Source organism: Panthera leo, chromosome B1 (genome assembly GCF_018350215.1).
Source record: "Panthera leo isolate Ple1 chromosome B1, P.leo_Ple1_pat1.1, whole genome shotgun sequence".
Lineage (NCBI taxonomy): Eukaryota > Metazoa > Chordata > Mammalia > Carnivora > Felidae > Panthera > Panthera leo.
In genome coordinates this window covers 122,959,646-122,979,259 of record NC_056682.1, presented here as the reverse complement: position 1 = coordinate 122,979,259, position 19,614 = coordinate 122,959,646, and the positions used below count along the sequence as shown (strand labels likewise).

Sequence of the window (19,614 nt, the reverse complement as noted above, 5' to 3'; positions counted from 1 at the left end):
GAGGGCTCCTTTTTCTCCATATCTTTGCCAACACTTTTTATTTCTTGTCTTTTGATTTTAGCCATTCTGACATTTAGCCAAGATGACATCCATCTTTTCATGTGTCTGTTGGCCATCTGTATGTCTTCTTTGGAGATGCGTGTTTTTATCTTCTGCCCAGTTTTTCATTGGATTATTTGTTTTTTTGGTGTTGAGTTATATAAGTTCTTTATGTATTATGTATTTTGGATATTAAACCCTTGTCCTATATATTATTTGCAAATATTTTCTCCCACTTAGTAGGTTGTCTTTTTATTTTTGCAAATATTTTCTCCCACTTGTCTTTTCATTTTGTTGATGATTTCCTTTGCTGTGTAGAAGCTTTTTTGTACGTGTATGTATGTACACGTATGTATGTGCATGTATGTATGTAGTCTTCATTTCTTTGAAGAGACATATCTAGAAAAATATTGCTGTGGTTAATGTCAGAGATATTACTCCCCATGCTGTCTTGTAGGACTTTTGTGGTTTCAGGTTTCATAGTTAGGTCTTTAATCAATTTTTAGTTTATTTTTGTGTATGGAGTTAGAGAGTGCTCTAGTTTCATTCTTTTGCATGTAGCTGTCCAGTTTTCCCAGCACTATTTATTGAGAAGACTGTTTTTTTTTCCCTCATTTTATGTTTTTTCCTCTTTTGTCATACATTAATTGGCTATATATGTATATAATATATATAATATAAAACATATAATATTAACTGACCATATTGTGGGTTTATTTCTGAGCTTTCTATTCTTTTCCATTGATCCATTTTTATGCCAGCCCCATACTGTTTTGATTAATACAGCTTTGTAGTATGTCGTAAAATCTGGGATTATGATACTTCCATCTTTGTTCTTCCTCAAGATTACTTTGGCTCTTCAGAGTCTTAGTTCCATACTAATTTTAGGATTCTTTGTTCTAGTTCTGTAAAAAATGTTATTGGTATTTTGATAGGGAATACATTTAATCTGAAGATTGTTTTGGATAGTATGGATATTTTAACAGCATTAATTCTTCCAATCCATGAACATGAACTATCTTTCCATTTGTTTGTGTGATCTTCAATGTCTTCCATCAGTGCTTTATAGTTTTCAGAGTACAGATGTTTCACTTCCTTGGTTAAGTTTTATTCCTGGGTATTTTGTTGTCTTTGGTGCAATTGTAAATGGAATTGTTTTCTTAATTTATTTTTTATTCTGTTTGGTTATTAGTGTATAGAAAAGATACCAATATCTTGTTATTAATTTTGTGTTTTGCTACTCTACTGAATTCATTTATTACTTCTGTTACTTTTTTGGTAGGGTCTTTAAGGTTTTTTTATGTATAGTATGTCGTCTGTGAATACTGACAGTTTAACTTCTCCCTTACCAAAATGGATGCTTCTTCTGTTTTTCTTGTCTGATTACTGTGGCCAAGACTTACAGTACTATGTTGAATAAAAATGATGAGAGTGTACATCCTTGTCTTGTTCTTAACCTTAGAGGGAAAGCTCTCAATTTTTCACCATTAGATATGATGTTAACTGTAGGTTTTTCATATGGCCTTTATTATGTTGAAGTATGTTCTCTCTAACCCCACTTTGTTTAGAGTTTTTATCATGAGCAGATGTTAAATTTTGTCATGTTTTTCTGCATCTGTTGAGATTTTCATATGATTTTTATCTTCGTTTTGTTGTTGTGGCATATGGCCCTTACAGGTATTTGAATTTGTGATCTCTGAGATTTCTGTTATAACTTTTGAATTACCAAAGAGTTAATTGTATTCATTTGGCCATCAATCATGGTTTAATCTGCAGTTGATCAGAATGATACAAGGAATTAGAGAAATAGAGGATAGAATCTCTCCTCTTTCATAAATTAATTCTGTAGTATAGCCTTTAGCAAGTTACTTAAGCTCTTTAAGCCCTCATTTTATCTGTATCCTTAAAGTATTATCACTATTATTGAATAAGAACCAGATAATAGATTTCAAATAAAAATGGAAGGGGGAAAAAGCTCATTTCATAAAGAACTAATACAATTCATAATAAGGAATCCTTCACACTCAGTTACTTAATAAAGGCTGACCAACCCCCAGACCCAGATCTATTGTATTTTTTTCCCTTTTTTGTGTGTGTGGGGGCATGCCCTTGAGCATTAAATACACTTACTAGGGAAAATGATGGTATGGTATTTTTTAAAAAGTCATCAAAGTGCAATAGGCTGCTAGATTGTTTCTAAAAAAATTATTTTCTTGTACATATTAGAAAGCATTTTCTAACATATAAGGATTATATAAAATTATTTAAAATAATTATATCAAATGAATTACATAGAATTACATAATTTTAAAGTATTTAAAGCAACAGTTTAAATTTAAAATTATGTAAAAAAGAATTACACAAAATTATAAAAATAATTTCAAGTAACTAGTAAGTTCCCCTTTTTTATGTGTGGGGATTTTGTTTTTATAATCAGGAAAAGAAAAAAACAGGAATCATTGTACTTTAACAAAAAATTGCTTTCAAAGCTGTGAGAAGCTTACACCAAGATTATTTTTAACAAGAAATTTGTCAGGAATGAAAAACTGTTTCCTTTAGTTCTTATAAAAAATATTCCATTTTGAAGATTCCTCCAGTAGCTCCATTATAAAAGATGACACTGATCCTTATAAAGAAGCAAAGCTTACACTGAAATATTTATTTTACAGAAATATAGATGTTAGTTTATCTTTAACAACAAAATTATAATAATGACAGGACTTTTATATGAGCTGATTAACTTAATTTCCTTTTAGTTGCAAGAATGCGTTTTTGGGAAGGGTAGTGTGAAGCTCCAAGAAAGAATAACTGTATTGTGTCACATTTCTGGCTTTTATGTGGTTTGTATAAAACATCATCAGTCAGATCAGAAACACAGGACTATCCTATTAGGCAATACAGAAAGTGACAAATAATGCAAGCAGTGACAGTTTTGCTTTTGAAAAGCTTAACCTCTAACTGTAAGATAATAACATAAAAGAAATGAGTAACAGAAACACATAAGGATATAGTTTGGATTCTTGAAAGAGAAAACGCAGAGACCAAAGAATTTAAATAAGAGAATAGATCATATTTACCTTTTAAGCACCTAATAAAACTTCTCAAGAATATACAAGCGTTCATTACTTACAGTGATCTGGAAAATTTTTCTTAGAATTTATTTTTCTATTTAACAGTTAATGAAAGCTGGAGTATGTATCCAGCATTGGTACTGCCCTTGAGATACTATGGCAGAGACTGCTCCTGGTACATCTCATTGTGATTTCCTTCCTTCCTTCCTTCCTTCCTTCCTTCCTTCCTTCCTTCCTTCCTTCTCTCTTTTCTTCCCTTCCCTCTTCCTTCCTTCCTTCCTCTCTTCCTCTCTTTTCTTTTCTGTCTTGCACACATTCACATATATAGACAGTTGTTAGCTCATAAAACTACCTAACACGGTTGGGTTATAAATTAATTTTTGAAGAATTTACATCTACATAAAGCAAAATATAGGTACTCCTTGCTTTGCACAGTTCTGATATGCATGAAATATGAATGAGTTTCATTTAACCTGGTACTGTGAAGATTGCCTGTTCACTGGAAAGAGCCTAGACATTGAAGACACATGTGTCTGGATTTATCCCACCTTTGGCACTTATCTTTCTGGGCAAGTTATTCAGCTTCCAGATACAACTTTCTCCATTAAAATATGGACAATAACAATAACACCTATTTCACAAGGTAGTTACAAATATTGATGAAATAATAACTATATAAATTTTAATTTCTATTCCCAAAGGTGAACATACATTTTTTGGGAAACTGTATCTTGTGTTCAGATGAAAAAGCAGTCAAAGGATCTAATGCTGTTGGTTGTGTTATTTTAACCAAATCAGTATACCGAATATCAAATTATTATAGCAGATTGTGCTTTCCAAAGATGGCCACAACAATATGTCTTTCCCCACACATATTTTTCAAGAACTTGCCATTCCCCATTGAGAGCTGGGGAGTTCTCTTCCTGTTTAAAATGAGCATGCTTGTGACTCACTTGTAACCAATAGAATGCACCACAAGTGTTCTATCATTTCCTAGGCCTGATAGTAAAAAATGTTGCTTCCATACTGTTTGTGGAAATGCTGACCTGCTTGGAGCCCTGAAAGTCTGACCCTGTAGCTACCATTCTGTGGGGGAGCCAGGCCATCTGGAGGAGCCTCGGGTCTCAGGTTGGCATTCATAACCTCCCAAGTCCTTTCAGTCCAGTCACCAGAACCATCAAATGATTCAGATGATGCCAGCCCCTGCTATTTAGTCACTCTCGGAGACACACCCCTATCTTTTGAGACTCTTCACTGAGGCCCCAGACCTTGTGGAACAGAGACAAACCATCCTCAGTGTGCCCTTTATGAATTCCTGGTTCACAGAATCTGTGAGTTCAATAAAATGGCTTTTGTTTTATGCCATGAAGTTTGAGGGGGTGGGGGGGTTGCTAATGTAACAATAATAATTGGAACGGTTATAAAACCTGAAAGATACATTGTTTCAGTAAGAAATGGGTTGCTATTAAAACTTTCCAAAGTGGGAACTACCTGATGAATAAATGTTTACTGGGTTTTTCTTTTCATTTTAAACAAAGATGGCCTAACAGAGAATTTTGTCTAGTAAATAGCATTTCCCTGTGGTTTATTTAATTGTCTTTTACTTGACATTGATTCCCTTGAAGAAATATTTGCTGCCAGAAAAGAAATATGCATGTTTAAACAGTTTAAACAGTTTTATTATTGCTTTATGGTAAACTTTACCTGTGTGGCTAATAAAAACTGTCAATACTCTTAGTAAGGATAGTTACCACTAACATTTGTGTATTTTTAAAAAAAATTTTTTGTTTATTTATTTTTGAGAGAGAGAGACAGAGACAGAGAGAGAGAGAGACAGAGGCAGAGCATGAGCAGGGGAGGGGCAGAGAGAGAGGGAGACACAGAATCCGAAGCAGGTTCCAGGCTCAGAGCTATCAGCACAGAGCCTGACATGGGGCTTGAACCCACAGACTGTGAGGTCATGACCTGAGCCAAAGTCAGATGCTTAACCAACTAAGCCACCCAGCCACACCAAAATTTGTGTATTTTTTTTCTCAAAGCACAATAGCCTAATAAAACCTGATAGGAACAAAGGAATATCTATATTCATCTTTCCAAATTAAAATTTAGTAGTTATCCTTAATACCAATTTTAATGTTGATCTTATAATAATAACCTCATATTAGTATATTTGGCAAAATTATTTTGAATTTGTGTCTTCCCTATCACTTTTTGGGGGACTGTGGATTTCTACATTTATTACCACCAAATAATAAAATAATACTTTGTTGTACATTTACCAAGGGATTTCAGTTATAGGGCTGTTATTATGATTTTCTAAAATATAATTGTCATAATAATGGTACTTTTTATTAAGGCTATTACCATGCAGAAGATAATCAGTATTGTAGTAACATTTGGATGGGCTGTGCTTTAAAGTTTGTGTGTGTGTTTGTAAATATAAATAACTGCATATATATACACATGTATATACATATGTGTACATCTGTATACACATACACACACACACAAGGTGCTTCTAGAAGAATGCACAAGAAAATGTTAACATTGATTGCTTCTGGGAGTGAACTGGGATATGTGAAGGTAATTCCCACCCAAAATAAAATCGAAAGTAAGGGGGAACAAAAAGTTTTTCTAACTGTGATAACTGTGGTATCTATATTCATGTTTGTATCTTTGGCACTTAGTGCAGCGTTTGGTGCTAGGTCAGCCTTTAGTTAGTATCATTGAACAAAAAGAAGCTTGAGGTTATCTTGTTAATGTATTATTCACTTGATCCACAGCATTCATGACCTGATACATTATGATATTTTTCACTGAAAGAGCTAATATTCTTTGTCTTTTCTCACATAATTTCTCATTTTTCTAAGAAGGCAGACCACATAATGTTAAATTTATATGTATATATAAATATCCTGACAAGAAACATGAAGTATATACATCATACAACATAGCTTGTTATTTACAGAGCATTTTAGTACATACAGCAGGGTTGCACCACAGGAGAGGAACTCTGAAATTACAACACTAAAAGCTTATGTAGGGTTGCTGGCACATCTGTCATCCAAGATACACACACACACGCACACACACAGACACACACACACACAGTCTATAATCTGGAATTAAACAAATCATTCCTACTGAAGGGGAAAAGTATCTCTAGTGTTATTACCCTAAATGTAAGCTAAAAACAAACCTCTGGAAAGAAGAGGGGGATTTTTTTTTTTTTTTTTTATGTTCCTAGAATGTCTCCAGAGAAGGAGACTTATTATAGCTTATCAATTTCCCTTGCTCAGAAGGCCCTAGTAGTAAGGAATGTCAAGAAATCCAGGGAGAATGGTCTTCCATTACACAGAAATGTAAACAGGAGACATTTAATGTAAAAAATATTAAGCAATAATAGGAGAGTAACTTTAAAAGTATATAACAAATCTGATGGGTAACCTTGAGCTACGAGAGTACATCCAAGGAAGGACAAACTTCCTCGGAAGGTGAGTTCTCATTAAGATATAATTAAGATCACTGCGTTGCCCAGGCCAGAGGTAGCCCACAGTCACTAGGCCTCCAGGAACAACTCTTTGGAGAGCATGCAAGCTGAGGTTGATGAGTGGTCCCCAGACAGTAGGGCATGCAGAGGAAGTTGGGGTGCCCCAGCAGGTACTGCTAGAACTGGGCTAGAGAAGCCCCTTTTTACAGGAACCCAGCACACTTCTTTGTACCAGAAGTGTACCAGAAGTTTGGACCAGAGCGGCTCTGGGCATCCAGCCCCACAGGGTTTCCAGCGTGTACATTTCCAGGGCTGAAGAGATGATGTGGGAAGCAGTGACTTGGGCTGGGATGCAAACGAGTTGTCTGGGGCTATTGTACAGAGTTCTCCTGCCTCAGTTGAGAGCTGGAGAAAAAGTATGGTGAAAGCTATGACTTGCAGATGTGTGGCACTGGAGAAAATTATGAAGACTGAGCATGAAGGAGAGCACTTCCTCTTCAGTACTATCCATTGTCCTCTACAGATATACCTTGTATCTTGCCATCTGGCAAAGGGAGAATATTTAAAGGGCCAGGATTCATTTTTACAGATCAGGCAGTGAGGGTGAATTTGGAGCTGACAGACATAAGTTGATAACTGACCTAATGTCTCTTCATCCTGTTGCTTAAATTTTCTTTCAAATTTATGGTGCATCATAGCTTTAACACCATTTAAGTAAGGGCATTGTCATACTTTCTGATTTATTTAGTTCTTATCTAAATCGTCTTTTGTTTTATCTTGACTCTAAATTTTCATTATGCTTTCTGTAGCAGTATCCTGGGAAAATATTTCTTTTGTGGGTTCATAAATAATAGTTTAGACAGTATCATTTTCTAAAGATTTTTTAGAAAAGATTTTTAATATATACCTATGTTTAACTCACCTGTCACATTTATGATTACTTGTGTAGGTATCATTTTTTCTTTTTGGCATTTTATTCAGAAAAGCTAGTGTTGCCTAAAAATTTATAAATTTCAGTGTACATTATCTCTTCCTTGTTATTTATTAGATTACTAAGTGAAACTATTTGCTTTGCACCGATCTTAATGAAATATACTTCTTTATATGTTTCTCCAGCTAAAGAAAGTTCCTTTTCTGTAGGTCTTTTATGTCAGTCTTCCATCCAATTCTCTATTATTACAAAGCGTTGTAAACAGGGTCTTTCCTTCTTTCTCTTTGTTTGATTAGTGACAGCTTTAAGTATATTCTGATGGAGAATCTTGCTCAAGACTGCTTGTAAGTCAGAGTGTTTAGCCCCAAACACTTCTCTCTATCTATGTTATGTAGATAGCCTTCGGAAATTCCCATACACTTAGGCAGAATTTCCTCTTATATTATCTGCCCCTTGTCTGACCTTCCTTCCCTGTCAGGCATATCTTAGAGTCTAGGACAGAGCTTGGAGGCATGATATCATTTACTCTTGAATGTTAAGTGCCAGGAACCAAAGCATTGTAGGCAGATACTTATCCTGGAGGAGTAGAAGGTCACAGCTAAAATAGTTAAGTCTAAGATCAATGTGTTAATCTAAGGGGCTAAGTGGAGTGTAAGGGATAAATTAGATGGGGCCTGAACAAAACTGGGAAATACAGGATAGAACATTGTTCTGTAAGAATCCTGGTGGTAGAATATTGATACTGTGAGAACTCTGGTTTGCAGGCACATGCTAGGTATAAGAAGTTAGAGCAGAGCATATATATTTCATGTGGTTATTTGTATGTTTACAGAGTTTCTCTTCTGTTAAGGACTCAATGAGCTTACCTGTACAGGAGTGAAGTTTGAAAGTATATAGTTTCCACTTTCCAGCATCTTCTGGAACTCATATGTCCAGAGAGCATCCCGGTAGTTCTTCACACAGAAGCTGTTTGTAATGACAGATTGCACGTTTTTACCAACATCATTCTGGTATAATTCTTGGGTTTCTTTAAATTCTTTGACAAATGCCATCAGACTTTGTTGATTTATCTACATTGATTTTCTAAGTTGGCTTATAATATTTTGGGTGTTGAACTACTATTGGGTATAGTATTTTAAATCATTCTGTTAGGGAATTGTTGAGAAAAAGAAATCGCCCTCATATTTTTCTGGGTCATTTCTGCGACAAGGCATTAAGCCTGGATCTCAGTGTAAATCCCTATCTAATTTTAAAAAGCCAATGTATTAACTTTTTATCAATTATGTTACATGCTAAAGCTATAATTGATAGTTATAAAACATGAAAATAATTCTTGAACTCTAAGTGAAAAGGTTTTAGGCATAGTGTGAAATAAAATTTTACAAACTATTTCTTGCTTTTATCCATAATGGCTTAATATTATAGTTGTGAAGATCATCTGTCAGACTCTTGACCCTCTAATCAAATGTGACAAGTTAGACTACATTGTTTCTGGTTTAAACTAAAATAGACTTTAACATCATTTAAGAATGAATGAAAAGTGATTGCTCATAAAGTTTTTATCTGATTTCTGAAATAATTAGAATGAGAAGAACACTTAGAAATGTCGTTATTTTTAGGATAGTTCGTCTTAATAAAAATATTAATTATGGTGGTTTGTACCATAATTTATAATAAAAGATGCAAGCACAAGTAACTCAGAAAGTAAGGTAGATTTTCAGGATTCGTGAAGTTTCTACTATAGAGAACAGTGTGAGTACCTTAGAAGAATTTCCTGTGCTACAAGAATTTTCCTTTAGTATAATAAATAAGCTAAATAAATTTCCCTCTAGTATAATATCTTAGTGTCTTAGTATCTTAGGGTATCTCAGAAGAATTAGCATCTTAGTATCTTAGAGTATCTTAGAAGAATTAGTATCTTAGCGTCTTAGAGTATCTTAGAAGAATTTCCTGTGCTATAAGAATTTCCCTCTAGTATAATAAATAAGCTAAATAAATTTCCTTCTAGTATAGTAAATAAGCTAAAAGAGTTTTATTAACCCAGGACTATAAAACTAGCAAAATGAAAAAAGCAGAAGAGATAGGGTGATCTTGGTTCTAACATTGAAGGCGCAGAGAGAGGAGAAGGCCAAGAACAAATGTTCAGAGACTGGTGTTTTGAAGTCAGTAGAAACTATTCCAAAAAAAGAAAAAGAGTCTGTTGCTTCAAAGATATCAAATAAGAGGACTGAGAAAAATCCACTGGATTTGTTGTGATATCATTTAAGACCTTTGCCTGAGTAGTTTTGATAGAATTTAAGAGGACTTGGTTAGATTGTGGTTTTAAGAGTGATGAAATGGTTAGAAGTAGGAGATGCAGAATTAATGACCAAAGTCAACTTTGCTTACCTCTTTGAAGATGTTATGTTTCTTTTCACAAGGCAGGCTAGACCATCTACTGTCATATAGGAAATAAATTACTTTTAAGAAAAATTATTAATACTTCTTAGTAGTAGAACCTCCCATGAAAATTATCATTCTTGACTCACTGCCCCCCCCCCCCCCCCACTCCCACCAGCCAAAAGCTGACAAATTTTTCATTAGAAGAGTTTCAGTGTCTTAATGGTAAGGATTCATTGCTGAGATTTACTGTCATGGTTTGAGGGAGTCCAAAAATAACACCCTCTGTTCCTTACCCAAGTTCAGAATCACTGGAGATGTAAGCAAATGAGTTCTCTGATGGAACTCAAAATAACTGCTTTAAAATTGGTGAAGGCTTATTTGTATAGTTACAAAGGAACTGCTAATACTCCAGGGCTGAATTAGATGTATTTGCTAATGTTGTCACTGGTGTAGCTGGACACCCAAAGGTATGGAGGAACAGAGAGTTCTTGCCATTCTAAAAAATCAGGAACCCAGAAGGGGCTGAGTTATACATATCCATTTCTTCTTTCTCAACTTATTAATCATATATATTACTTCTTTCCTAGAGAACAGAGGTAATGGTGGGCAGTTGCCAAGGGAGTACGCAGAAAGGACCAGAAGTGTCAGTGTAGTAGAAATTTTTCCATAAGGAAGCTTGAGGCCAGTGGGAAAGGGGTTGCAACCCCAATCATTTTACTTTCCAATATGCTCTTTTATTTTATTTTTGTAATGTTTTATTTATTTTTGAGAGAGAGGGGGACAGAGTGCGAGCAGGGAAGGGGCAGAGAGAGAGGGAGACAGAATCTGAAGAAGCTGGTTTCAGGCTCTGAGCTGTCAGTACAGAGCTTGTCGCAGGGCTAGAGCCCGCAAACCCTGAGATCATGACCTGAACTGATGTCAGACGCTTAACCGACTGAGCCACCCAGGCTCCCCTCCAACATGCTCTTTTAAAATTGATGTATATTTGGGGTGCATGGGTGGCTCAGTTGGTTAAGTGTCTGACTCTTGGTTTCAGCTCAGGTCATGATCTCATGGTTTGTGAGTTGGAGCCCCTCATCCAGTTCTGTGCTGACAGTGGGAGCCTGCTTCGGATTCTCTCTCTTTCCCTCTCTCCCCAACTCGTGCTCTGTCTCTCTGTCTCTCTCAAAAATAAATAAACGTTAAAAAAATAAAATGCTTAAAATCATAATAATGTGTAGTAATTCTCTTTGACAGCTTTAGTTGTCTCTGGATGAAGAATTTAATGAACTTTCCTAAAAAGATCTCACATCATTAATAGGCATGTAATTATTCCCATGGAGAGACTGAATGATTTTTTGTCAATAAGAAATCTTTTAAAAGTAGGATGATCTATGTAGGTTTTAGTTATATATTTTATATTCTTTAATGCTTCAATTGACTTCATTGATCTTAAAATATAAGACACTATATACTTCAAATCATATGGAGTACATAGTAGGTGCTTAACAGGTCACATTTACCTTCCCTTTGCTATTGGTACACTTTGGTTCTTCAGCATGTCATACAAAGGATGGTAACTAGACAGCTTTGTACAAGTAAGTAATTCATTCCTTTGTTTACTCAATTAACAAATATTTACTGGATACCTCCTATGTATCAAGTGATAGGTATAGTGCAATGACTATAATTAACAAGATGCCCCATACAATATAGTGGGGAGCATATGTTAACAATTAAAAAATATAATTAAAAATTATCAGGGGCACCTGGGTGGCCCTCTTGGTTGAGTGTCCGACTTCAGCTCTGGTCATGATCTCACGGTTTGTGAGTTCAAGCCCCGCATCGGGCTCTGTGCTGACAGCTCAGCCTGGAGCCTACTTCAGATTCTGTGTCTCCCTCTCTCTCTCTGCCCCTCCTCCACTTGTGCTCTGCCTCTCTCTGTCTCTCAAAAATAAATAAATAAATGTAAAAAAAAATTTAAAAAAAAATTTAACCTGGGGCGCCATGGTGGCTCAGTCGGTTAAGTGTCTGACTTTGGCTCTGGTCATGATCTCGCAGTCTGTGAGTTTGTGCCCTGCATGCCAGGCTCTGTGCTGACAGCTCAGAGCCTGGAGCCTGCTTCAGATTCTGTGTCTCCTTCTATCTCTGACCCTTCCCCACTTGCTCTCTCTCTCTCTCAAAAAAGTAAATGAACATTAAAAAAAATTAAAACAAAAATCCTGTGAAGGATGGATATAGTGATTGAGAATGAACCCGTAGGGTTAAGGAAGAGGACACTTAGGTGGAATGGGCAAGAAGGTCTCTAGGGTGGTAACATCCAGATTGAGACTCGAGGAGGGCATGTCAGGTAAGGAGCTTTGGGAATGGGATAAAAGGAAGGAAAGAATTAAAAAAGACCCAGATGCCAATATAGAGTATGAATAACTCTCAACTGCTTTTTATTACTTGTTTACTGATAGTTTTGATAGATTGCTATAATTTGACCAACATAAGTCTTACTTTTTTCCTCAGTGTTGGGATAATTGCTTTTCATTGCTTTTAATAATATGAACTTAGATATTATATGTTATTCATACTTTATTTCAGGAAAATCACCTTAATATGCGCTTAATAAGTTTGAACAAGAATATCTAAGATATGATTCACTACAACTTTCTTTTTAGCTTATAGAAGAGAAGAGATATATACAAATATACGGTTTTCTTTAGACTAAAAATCTAATTTCTCAAAACTGCTTAGTCCCTCTTAAGAAAGTAAATATTAATCTTGGATGTGAAGTCCAAGGTTGTCAAGGTTGTACGAGGTGTCACTAGACCGTGTTAGTATTATTAGATATAAAACTTAAGTTTACTTTTTCTTGGGTTGGCAGGGAAAATAAATTATCTTTCATTTCATAATAGGGTGTTTCATCATATTTTTAGAATTGTCATCAGCTGGCAATGTACAAAAGTCTATTAAAATGTATACCTTACTTTGAAGTAAGAAAATGCCTGAAATTCTAGTACTGTAGCAGCAATGCTGGAGGTCCTTGGTATCCCATTAGGGTGTCTATGAAGTCAATACCATTTGCATAATGCCATCAAGACATTATTTGTCTTTTTCACTCTGTTGACATTTCCCTTAACAATAGTACAAAAGCAATTATGGGTACAAAATTGTGGGTGCTTTCAAGTATATGTGAATCAGGGTAGTAGCAGCACCAAACTAGTATTAGTACTAGTAGTATTCTTCACCATGACATACTTAGAGTAAAATATATGTACATACACACACACACACACACACACACACACACACACACATACACACACACCAGTTTCACGTAAGAATACCCATGATGAAGCAGGAAAAAATGTTTAAAAAAAAATCTCAGTCTCCTTAACACACTTAAAAAATATTCTGTGTAATGGAAGGTGCTCATAAAACACTTTCATTGCATTGCAAAGTCTGATGGCTGTTTTGAAGAGAAGCACTTGTGCAGTTGTTTGAGTTATGAGCTGACCAAGGTACCTTTTTCCATGGAAAAACATTTTTTATTTGAAAGAACTGAAAGACAAACTGGTTTTTCATATTTGGAAGACGTTTTCTCACAAATGAATGAAGTTCATTTTTCACTTAAGAAAAACAACTGACAATATTTGTTGCTGGTAGTAAAATTGAAGTTTGTAAGAGAAGATTAGAATTTTGGAAAACTTGGGGGCACCTGGGTGGCTCAGTCAGTTAAGCATCTGACTTCGGCTCAGGTCATGATCTCGTGGTTCCTGGGTTCAAGCCCCCTATCGGGCTCTGTGCTGACAGCTCAGAGCCTGAAGCCTGCTTTGGATTCTGTGTCTCCCTCTCTCTGTGTCCCTCCCCCACTCATGCTCTGTCTCTCTCAAAAATAAACATAAAAAAAAAGGATTTTGAAAAACTTGTATACCTTCAGCTTGACATTTCACCAGTATTTACAAAGTGTCTTTTAGTAAGATTAGTGATGATACTAACAAATGTGATCTTTGGAAATAGTACAATGAAATGTGTCAATATTTGGAAGATAACTCCATGACCTAATTTTTTAAATGACCAACGCACTGATGATAAATATCTCACCTGCATGAAGGATTCAAATTGCAAGAGATCAGTGGTTTTGAATGTGAGAATTGGAAGCATTTATTAAAATTGTTTCAGATTTCTCATGGCAACCAACCTTTAAAAAACTACCACTTTTCAAGGTTTGGTATGGTATCAAAGACTATCCAAGATTATCTGAAAAGGCTATTAAAATACTGTTCTGATCTTCCAACTATGTATATATGTAAGGCTGAATTTTTTTCATCTACTCAACCCAAGCGACAAATTATAGAAGATTGAGTACAGAAGCAGATACGAGAATCCAGTTATCTTCTATTAAGGCAGATTTATAGAGATTTGTAAAAATGTAGAATAATATACCACTCTTTTCAGTGAGTTTTTTGTTTTTGGAATATATTTTATATTAAAATAATAATTTTAACAAGTAATAGTTTTATAATATTAGGTTTAAGTAAATTACTAAAATAAATCCTAAAAAGTCCCAGTTTTAATTATTAGTATGTTAAATGTCAATAGAAATAATTGATGTAAATAAAAGCCCTTTAAGAATCTGAATTTTTAATAGTGTAAAGAGATTTTGACAATCTATGGTGTAGCAGAATCCACATATAATTTAGCATGAGAGCACAGCTTTATAATCCAAAATGTACATGTTTTGGCTTCAAGCAGTGCTTTGGTTTGAAGTGTTTTTCAAATGGCAGTGTTAAAGTAGGTTTTATAGTCATCAGCTTTGTATTATTTTAAGTCACATTTTTTTTAATGTTTGTTTATTTTTGAGAGAGAAAGAGAACGTGAGTGGGAGAGGGGTACAGAGTAAGGGAGACGCAGAATCTGAAGCAGGCTCCAAGCTCTGAGCTGTCAGCAAAGAACCCAATGCAGTTCTCAAACCCGCGTACTGGGAGATCATGGCCTGAGTTGAAGTTGGACGCTTAACGACTGAGCCACCCAGGTGCTCCTAAGTCACATTATTTGAAACTTTTCTAAACCTTCGTTTTCATTTTATGTCTTTAAAATATAGCAGAGGAAGCCAAAAATGAAACAAGATATTATTTGCAAAGCTATATAATTTTTTCGTGGATGTTCAGTTTTTTTTCAATTAATCATGGCTGGTTTCCTGAACAAGCTAACTATGGAATAAGAATCCCGAGAAAAATGTTCTGTGATAACCTGTATTATTCCTGAATATTCTTGGTATCTTAATGGATACAGATTGACTATTTCATATCCAAGTTAAATGGGTACATTTGATTTAAAAAATTTGTAATAGTATAGTCGATTGCCATTTTGTAATGTATGTGGGAGTTAATTTGCAATAATGAGGGCCTGTTGCCTGTTAGTGATAACTGCCATGAAACATGATGATCATATGTTAGTGAGATTTCTGATTTCTCTTTTTTTCTATACGCAGATAATCTCAGTGATACCTTGAAGAAGTTGAAGATAACAGCTGTTGACAGAACTGAGGATAGTTTAGAAGGATGCTTGGATTGTCTGCTTCAAGCCCTGGCCCAAAATAGTAAGTTTCATTATGTTTCGAATGCCAAACAAAAAAGTCAAATCAGCAGTCATTCAGAAATTGGTATGTAGTTTAGCACATAACTTGCATTCACATTACTTGAGTTCTTTTGAATCCTATCCCAGAATACTGGGGTTGTTTCACATATTCCCCCCACCTACCCCACCCCCCCCCTCCACCCCCCCCGCCACTCTCAAAGTACTGAAAGCCAACTTGATAGGCAGAAGAAAGGAGGAATTGATTGGTGGTGATGACATTAATATCAGCCTCAGAGAGAGACCAGTATTTCATTCCTAACAGATAAGCAACATAGTTGTTTTTTCTTCTTAACTCCTACCTTTGTTCTTTGAACAAGACTTCTGTGCATTTGTGGGGAGACTGGGGAGGAGAAGCAGAGGGGAGCTTAAAACACCTAAAAATTTTTTCTGAGATCTTATGGTCACCTTTTTATTTTATTGTTATTATTATTATTAATTATTTTGAGAGAGAGAGAGAGAGAGAGAGAGAGAGAGAAAGAGAGAGAGTATGAGCAGGGAAGGGGCAGAGAGAGAGGGAGAGAGAATCCCAAGCAGGCTCTACACTGTCAGTGCCAAGGCTGATACAGGGCTCGAACTCACGAAACCTTGAGATTATGACCTGAGCCGAAATCAAGAGTAGGATGCTCGATAACTGAGCCACTCAGGTGGTTCCTTTTTAATAAAAGTCAACTTTTTAATAATTTTATTTTAAAATAATGTAAAATAATGTTTATGCTTGGATTTAATTGGAAAGAGCCGTAAGTCATCCAAAAATCCCTTAAACCTGAAGTAAGACTTGATCTTTGATGCTGTAGTAAATAATAACAGGGATAAAAATTATACAGCTCTTCATTGGCTAACGTATTGTTGCACTTGATCCATCATATTTCCATTCATTAATTTTTGTAGTATCACAGAAAACAGGTACAGAATGATTTTTATCTGCTCCCTTAATTCTGCTTTGTCCTGCTATGGCTTGTGCTGTACTAGTTTTTAATTACACCATTATCTTATTCTAGGACTAATTATGTAGCTGTCAAAGAATTCAGGAGAAAGTATGTAGTGTTAGAGTTTTAATTTCAAATACTCAGAGATGTTTGTTATTATTTCTTTTTTACTTTATTTTTTAGTGTACTATGCTTAGAAAATCTAAGATGATTGCAGTACTCTCCATCAAAAAGCACATTTTTAAAATGTTTGTTTATTTTAAAAGGGGGGAGGGGCAGAGAGAGAGGGGGGAAGAGAGAATCTCAAGCAGGCACCACACTGTCTGCACAGAGCGAGATGTGGGTCTTGAACTCACGAACCTGAGCTGAAGTCAAACACTCAACCGACTGAGCCAACCAGGGGCTCCTCGAAAAGCACATTTTAAAGGTAGCTTGGAAAATTCTTTTTTAGTAGTTCTCTTTGCTTTTGAGATTGTAACTCTGTCCAGCTATTTAATCTTAGAGATAACAGAGAAAGGGTTTGAAACAAGGAGTTCAATAAGAGCAAGGTTCACCATGGTAAAGAGAAACAACAGAAAAGCAGAGTGTCTAAGGCTGTGCCGTCCATTGTACTGGATATATGTGGCTATTTAAATTTAATAATTTAAAAGTAATTTCCTTAGTCTTACTTTTCAATAGCCATATTTGGCTAGTGATTACTTTATTGAAGATCACACATATAAGCCATCTCCACGATTACAGGAAATTCTTTTGGATAGCATAGGTCTAGAGGCCTAGAAAGAACCTGATTTTTAAACATGGCTGTATAGGCAGATTTACATAATCATGTGATTAAGCCTAAATAAATTGAATATCTCAAGCCCATTTTTTTGGGAAGAGTTGTTTTATTATACTCTTGTTTTCGGTGGCCTTTTTTTTTTTTTTTTTTTTTTTTCCTGTTTAATGAAAGAATTTTCTAGATGGACCATTTGTTCAGGAACTGAAGGATATGGAGGCAGTGTTCTTGCTTATATGTAGAGGATTGTTAAGTCCTGTCCTGGAAAGACTAATGACAGAGAAGTGAAGTTGAAATGAAATGAAATGAAATGAAATGAAATGAAATGAAATGAAATGAAATGAAATGAAATGAAAAATGAAATGAAAAAAGGAAGCAAAAGTTTATAACTTTTTGAAGAATAGATTTAAGGAATACAAGTATATAATTGTTGGATTAAATTTCAGATCCATTGCAGACTTACTCGTTGAACCCACTGATTGAAAATAGCTTTGAAATTGTATATTATAGTGTTAAGGCCAAATAGCCACAAGGTGTTAATAAACCAACAAATGCTACCAGTTTAACTCTTGACTCCCCAAGAAGGGAGCAAAGGAATATGTCTTTTTGAGACTCTGTAACAAAATTCATGTGTCCTTACCTCTAAGACTATTGACACTAAAGAATTTGACACAGGAAGACAGAGTTCGTGGAAATGTTCAGTCTATGACTTAAGAATGATATCTGTCATTGATTGAGTGCCTCCTGTGTATTCAACACTGGACTTGGGACTATATCTGTTATTTAATCTTTCCTATAGTCCCATGAAGACAGATTATCATCACCATGTAAAGGAAAAGGAATAGACACTATAAGGTTACTTCCCTTGCTCTGACAGAATTTAGCATTTGGATTTGAACTCTTAGTTTGGATTTATTTTGAACTACCAAATAAAAAAATTACATTCTGAGTAAAGTGTGGCTTTTTGCTGAGTGTATAGAGTACAAACTTGTTTCCAAAAGCTAGGTTTTAATATTGTGTCTTGAATTTTTGCTTTTTCTTTAAAATAGGTTCAAATTATATTACTAAAGAGGGGAATGATACATAAACTTTTTTTCCCTTGAATTACAGACAAATGGATTATTTTATAGGTATTGATGTATTTTTTTTAAATTAGCATGTAGCTTTTAAACAAGAAAAAGTAAAAAAAAAAAATTGGTAAGATCTTTATTTTCTACAGTTGTTCTTCCTTGAAGTGATTGATCCATTGTTATTTTCATCCTCTTCAAGGTAAAATTATAAAACATTTAACTTAAGTGAATCTGTACTGGCTTTTTTTTTTTTTTTTTTTTTTGGAGAGACCTTCTGGTGTCATAATTCTTCCTTAGTGTCAGGTGTTTTAGCTAAAAATATCCCTCTTTGTACCAGAATTACACCTGATCAAGAAACAATGATTTCTCCATTCTGTACAAGATGGTAATGTGTGTTAATAAAATCTGAACTTAAATTTTTATTTTACAATCTACTAACCTGTCATTGGAAAGGACAAATCTGAAAGGAAAGAAATTATGCTTTTTAAAATTTTTACACTGTGGGAATTTGGTATATTTGAATTGCCCATCAAAAATCGTAATCTGAAATTAGAATATTTGCTTTGATGTATGACTTCAGAGTGATTTTCTTTCTTAAATTTTTGGAGTAACGTTTTATACACACATACATACACACACACACACACACACACACACACACACACCAGAATCTTAAGAGGCATGAGTTAGAACATTTTAATACTGACCAGGTTTTATGGAAAACATTTTAAGTATTTTGTGTAAATCTCTGATCTAAATTAATAATAGAAGCAATTATTTACTCATAAATACTTCAGATCTCAATTTTAAAATGTTTTTAGGGGCGCCTGGGTGGCTCAGTCAGTTGAGTTTCCAAATCTTGATTTCAGCTCAAGTCACGTTTTCATGAGTTCGAGCCCAGTGTCTGCCTCTGCACTGACAGTGTGGAGCCTACTTCTCTCTCTCTCCCTCTCTCTCTGTGCTCCTCCCCTGCTTGCATGTGCGTGCACTCTTTCTCTCAGAATAAATAAATAAATAAACTTAGAAAAAAATAAAAACATAAAATGTTTTTAGTAAATATTTGAAGGCCATCCACTAAGATATCAGATTTTATTTACTCTTGTCTCTTTTGATTCAGAGAATAGAAGATTCTCTGTAAATGCTTATTGTAGTATGCTTACTCTATTTCATGCTTATTTGAAAATTTAAAACAATAGGCCACATTTACATCCCTAAACATTAGGACAGGAATTGTCCTTAGAGAGTATGATATCTAAATCACCTTGTCAGACAAACTACTAGCATAAATCAAAGGTCCAAAGACAAAAAAAAATTAACAGTCCA

The 19,614-nt window shown here is 34.9% G+C and overlaps 1 protein-coding gene across 3 annotated transcripts in view; it reads left to right on the top strand.

The window, feature by feature from the left end:
* The window catches only part of RAP1GDS1 (Rap1 GTPase-GDP dissociation stimulator 1), a 167,683-nt gene that overhangs the window by 13,130 nt on the left and 134,939 nt on the right, over positions 1-19,614 (top strand). For all 3 annotated transcript variants that reach the window (XM_042935849.1, XM_042935848.1, XM_042935847.1), the window contains exon 2: positions 15,375-15,482. In XM_042935849.1, coding sequence (XP_042791783.1) covers positions 15,375-15,482 — 108 coding nt within the window. The remainder of the gene's footprint in view (positions 1-15,374; positions 15,483-19,614) is intronic.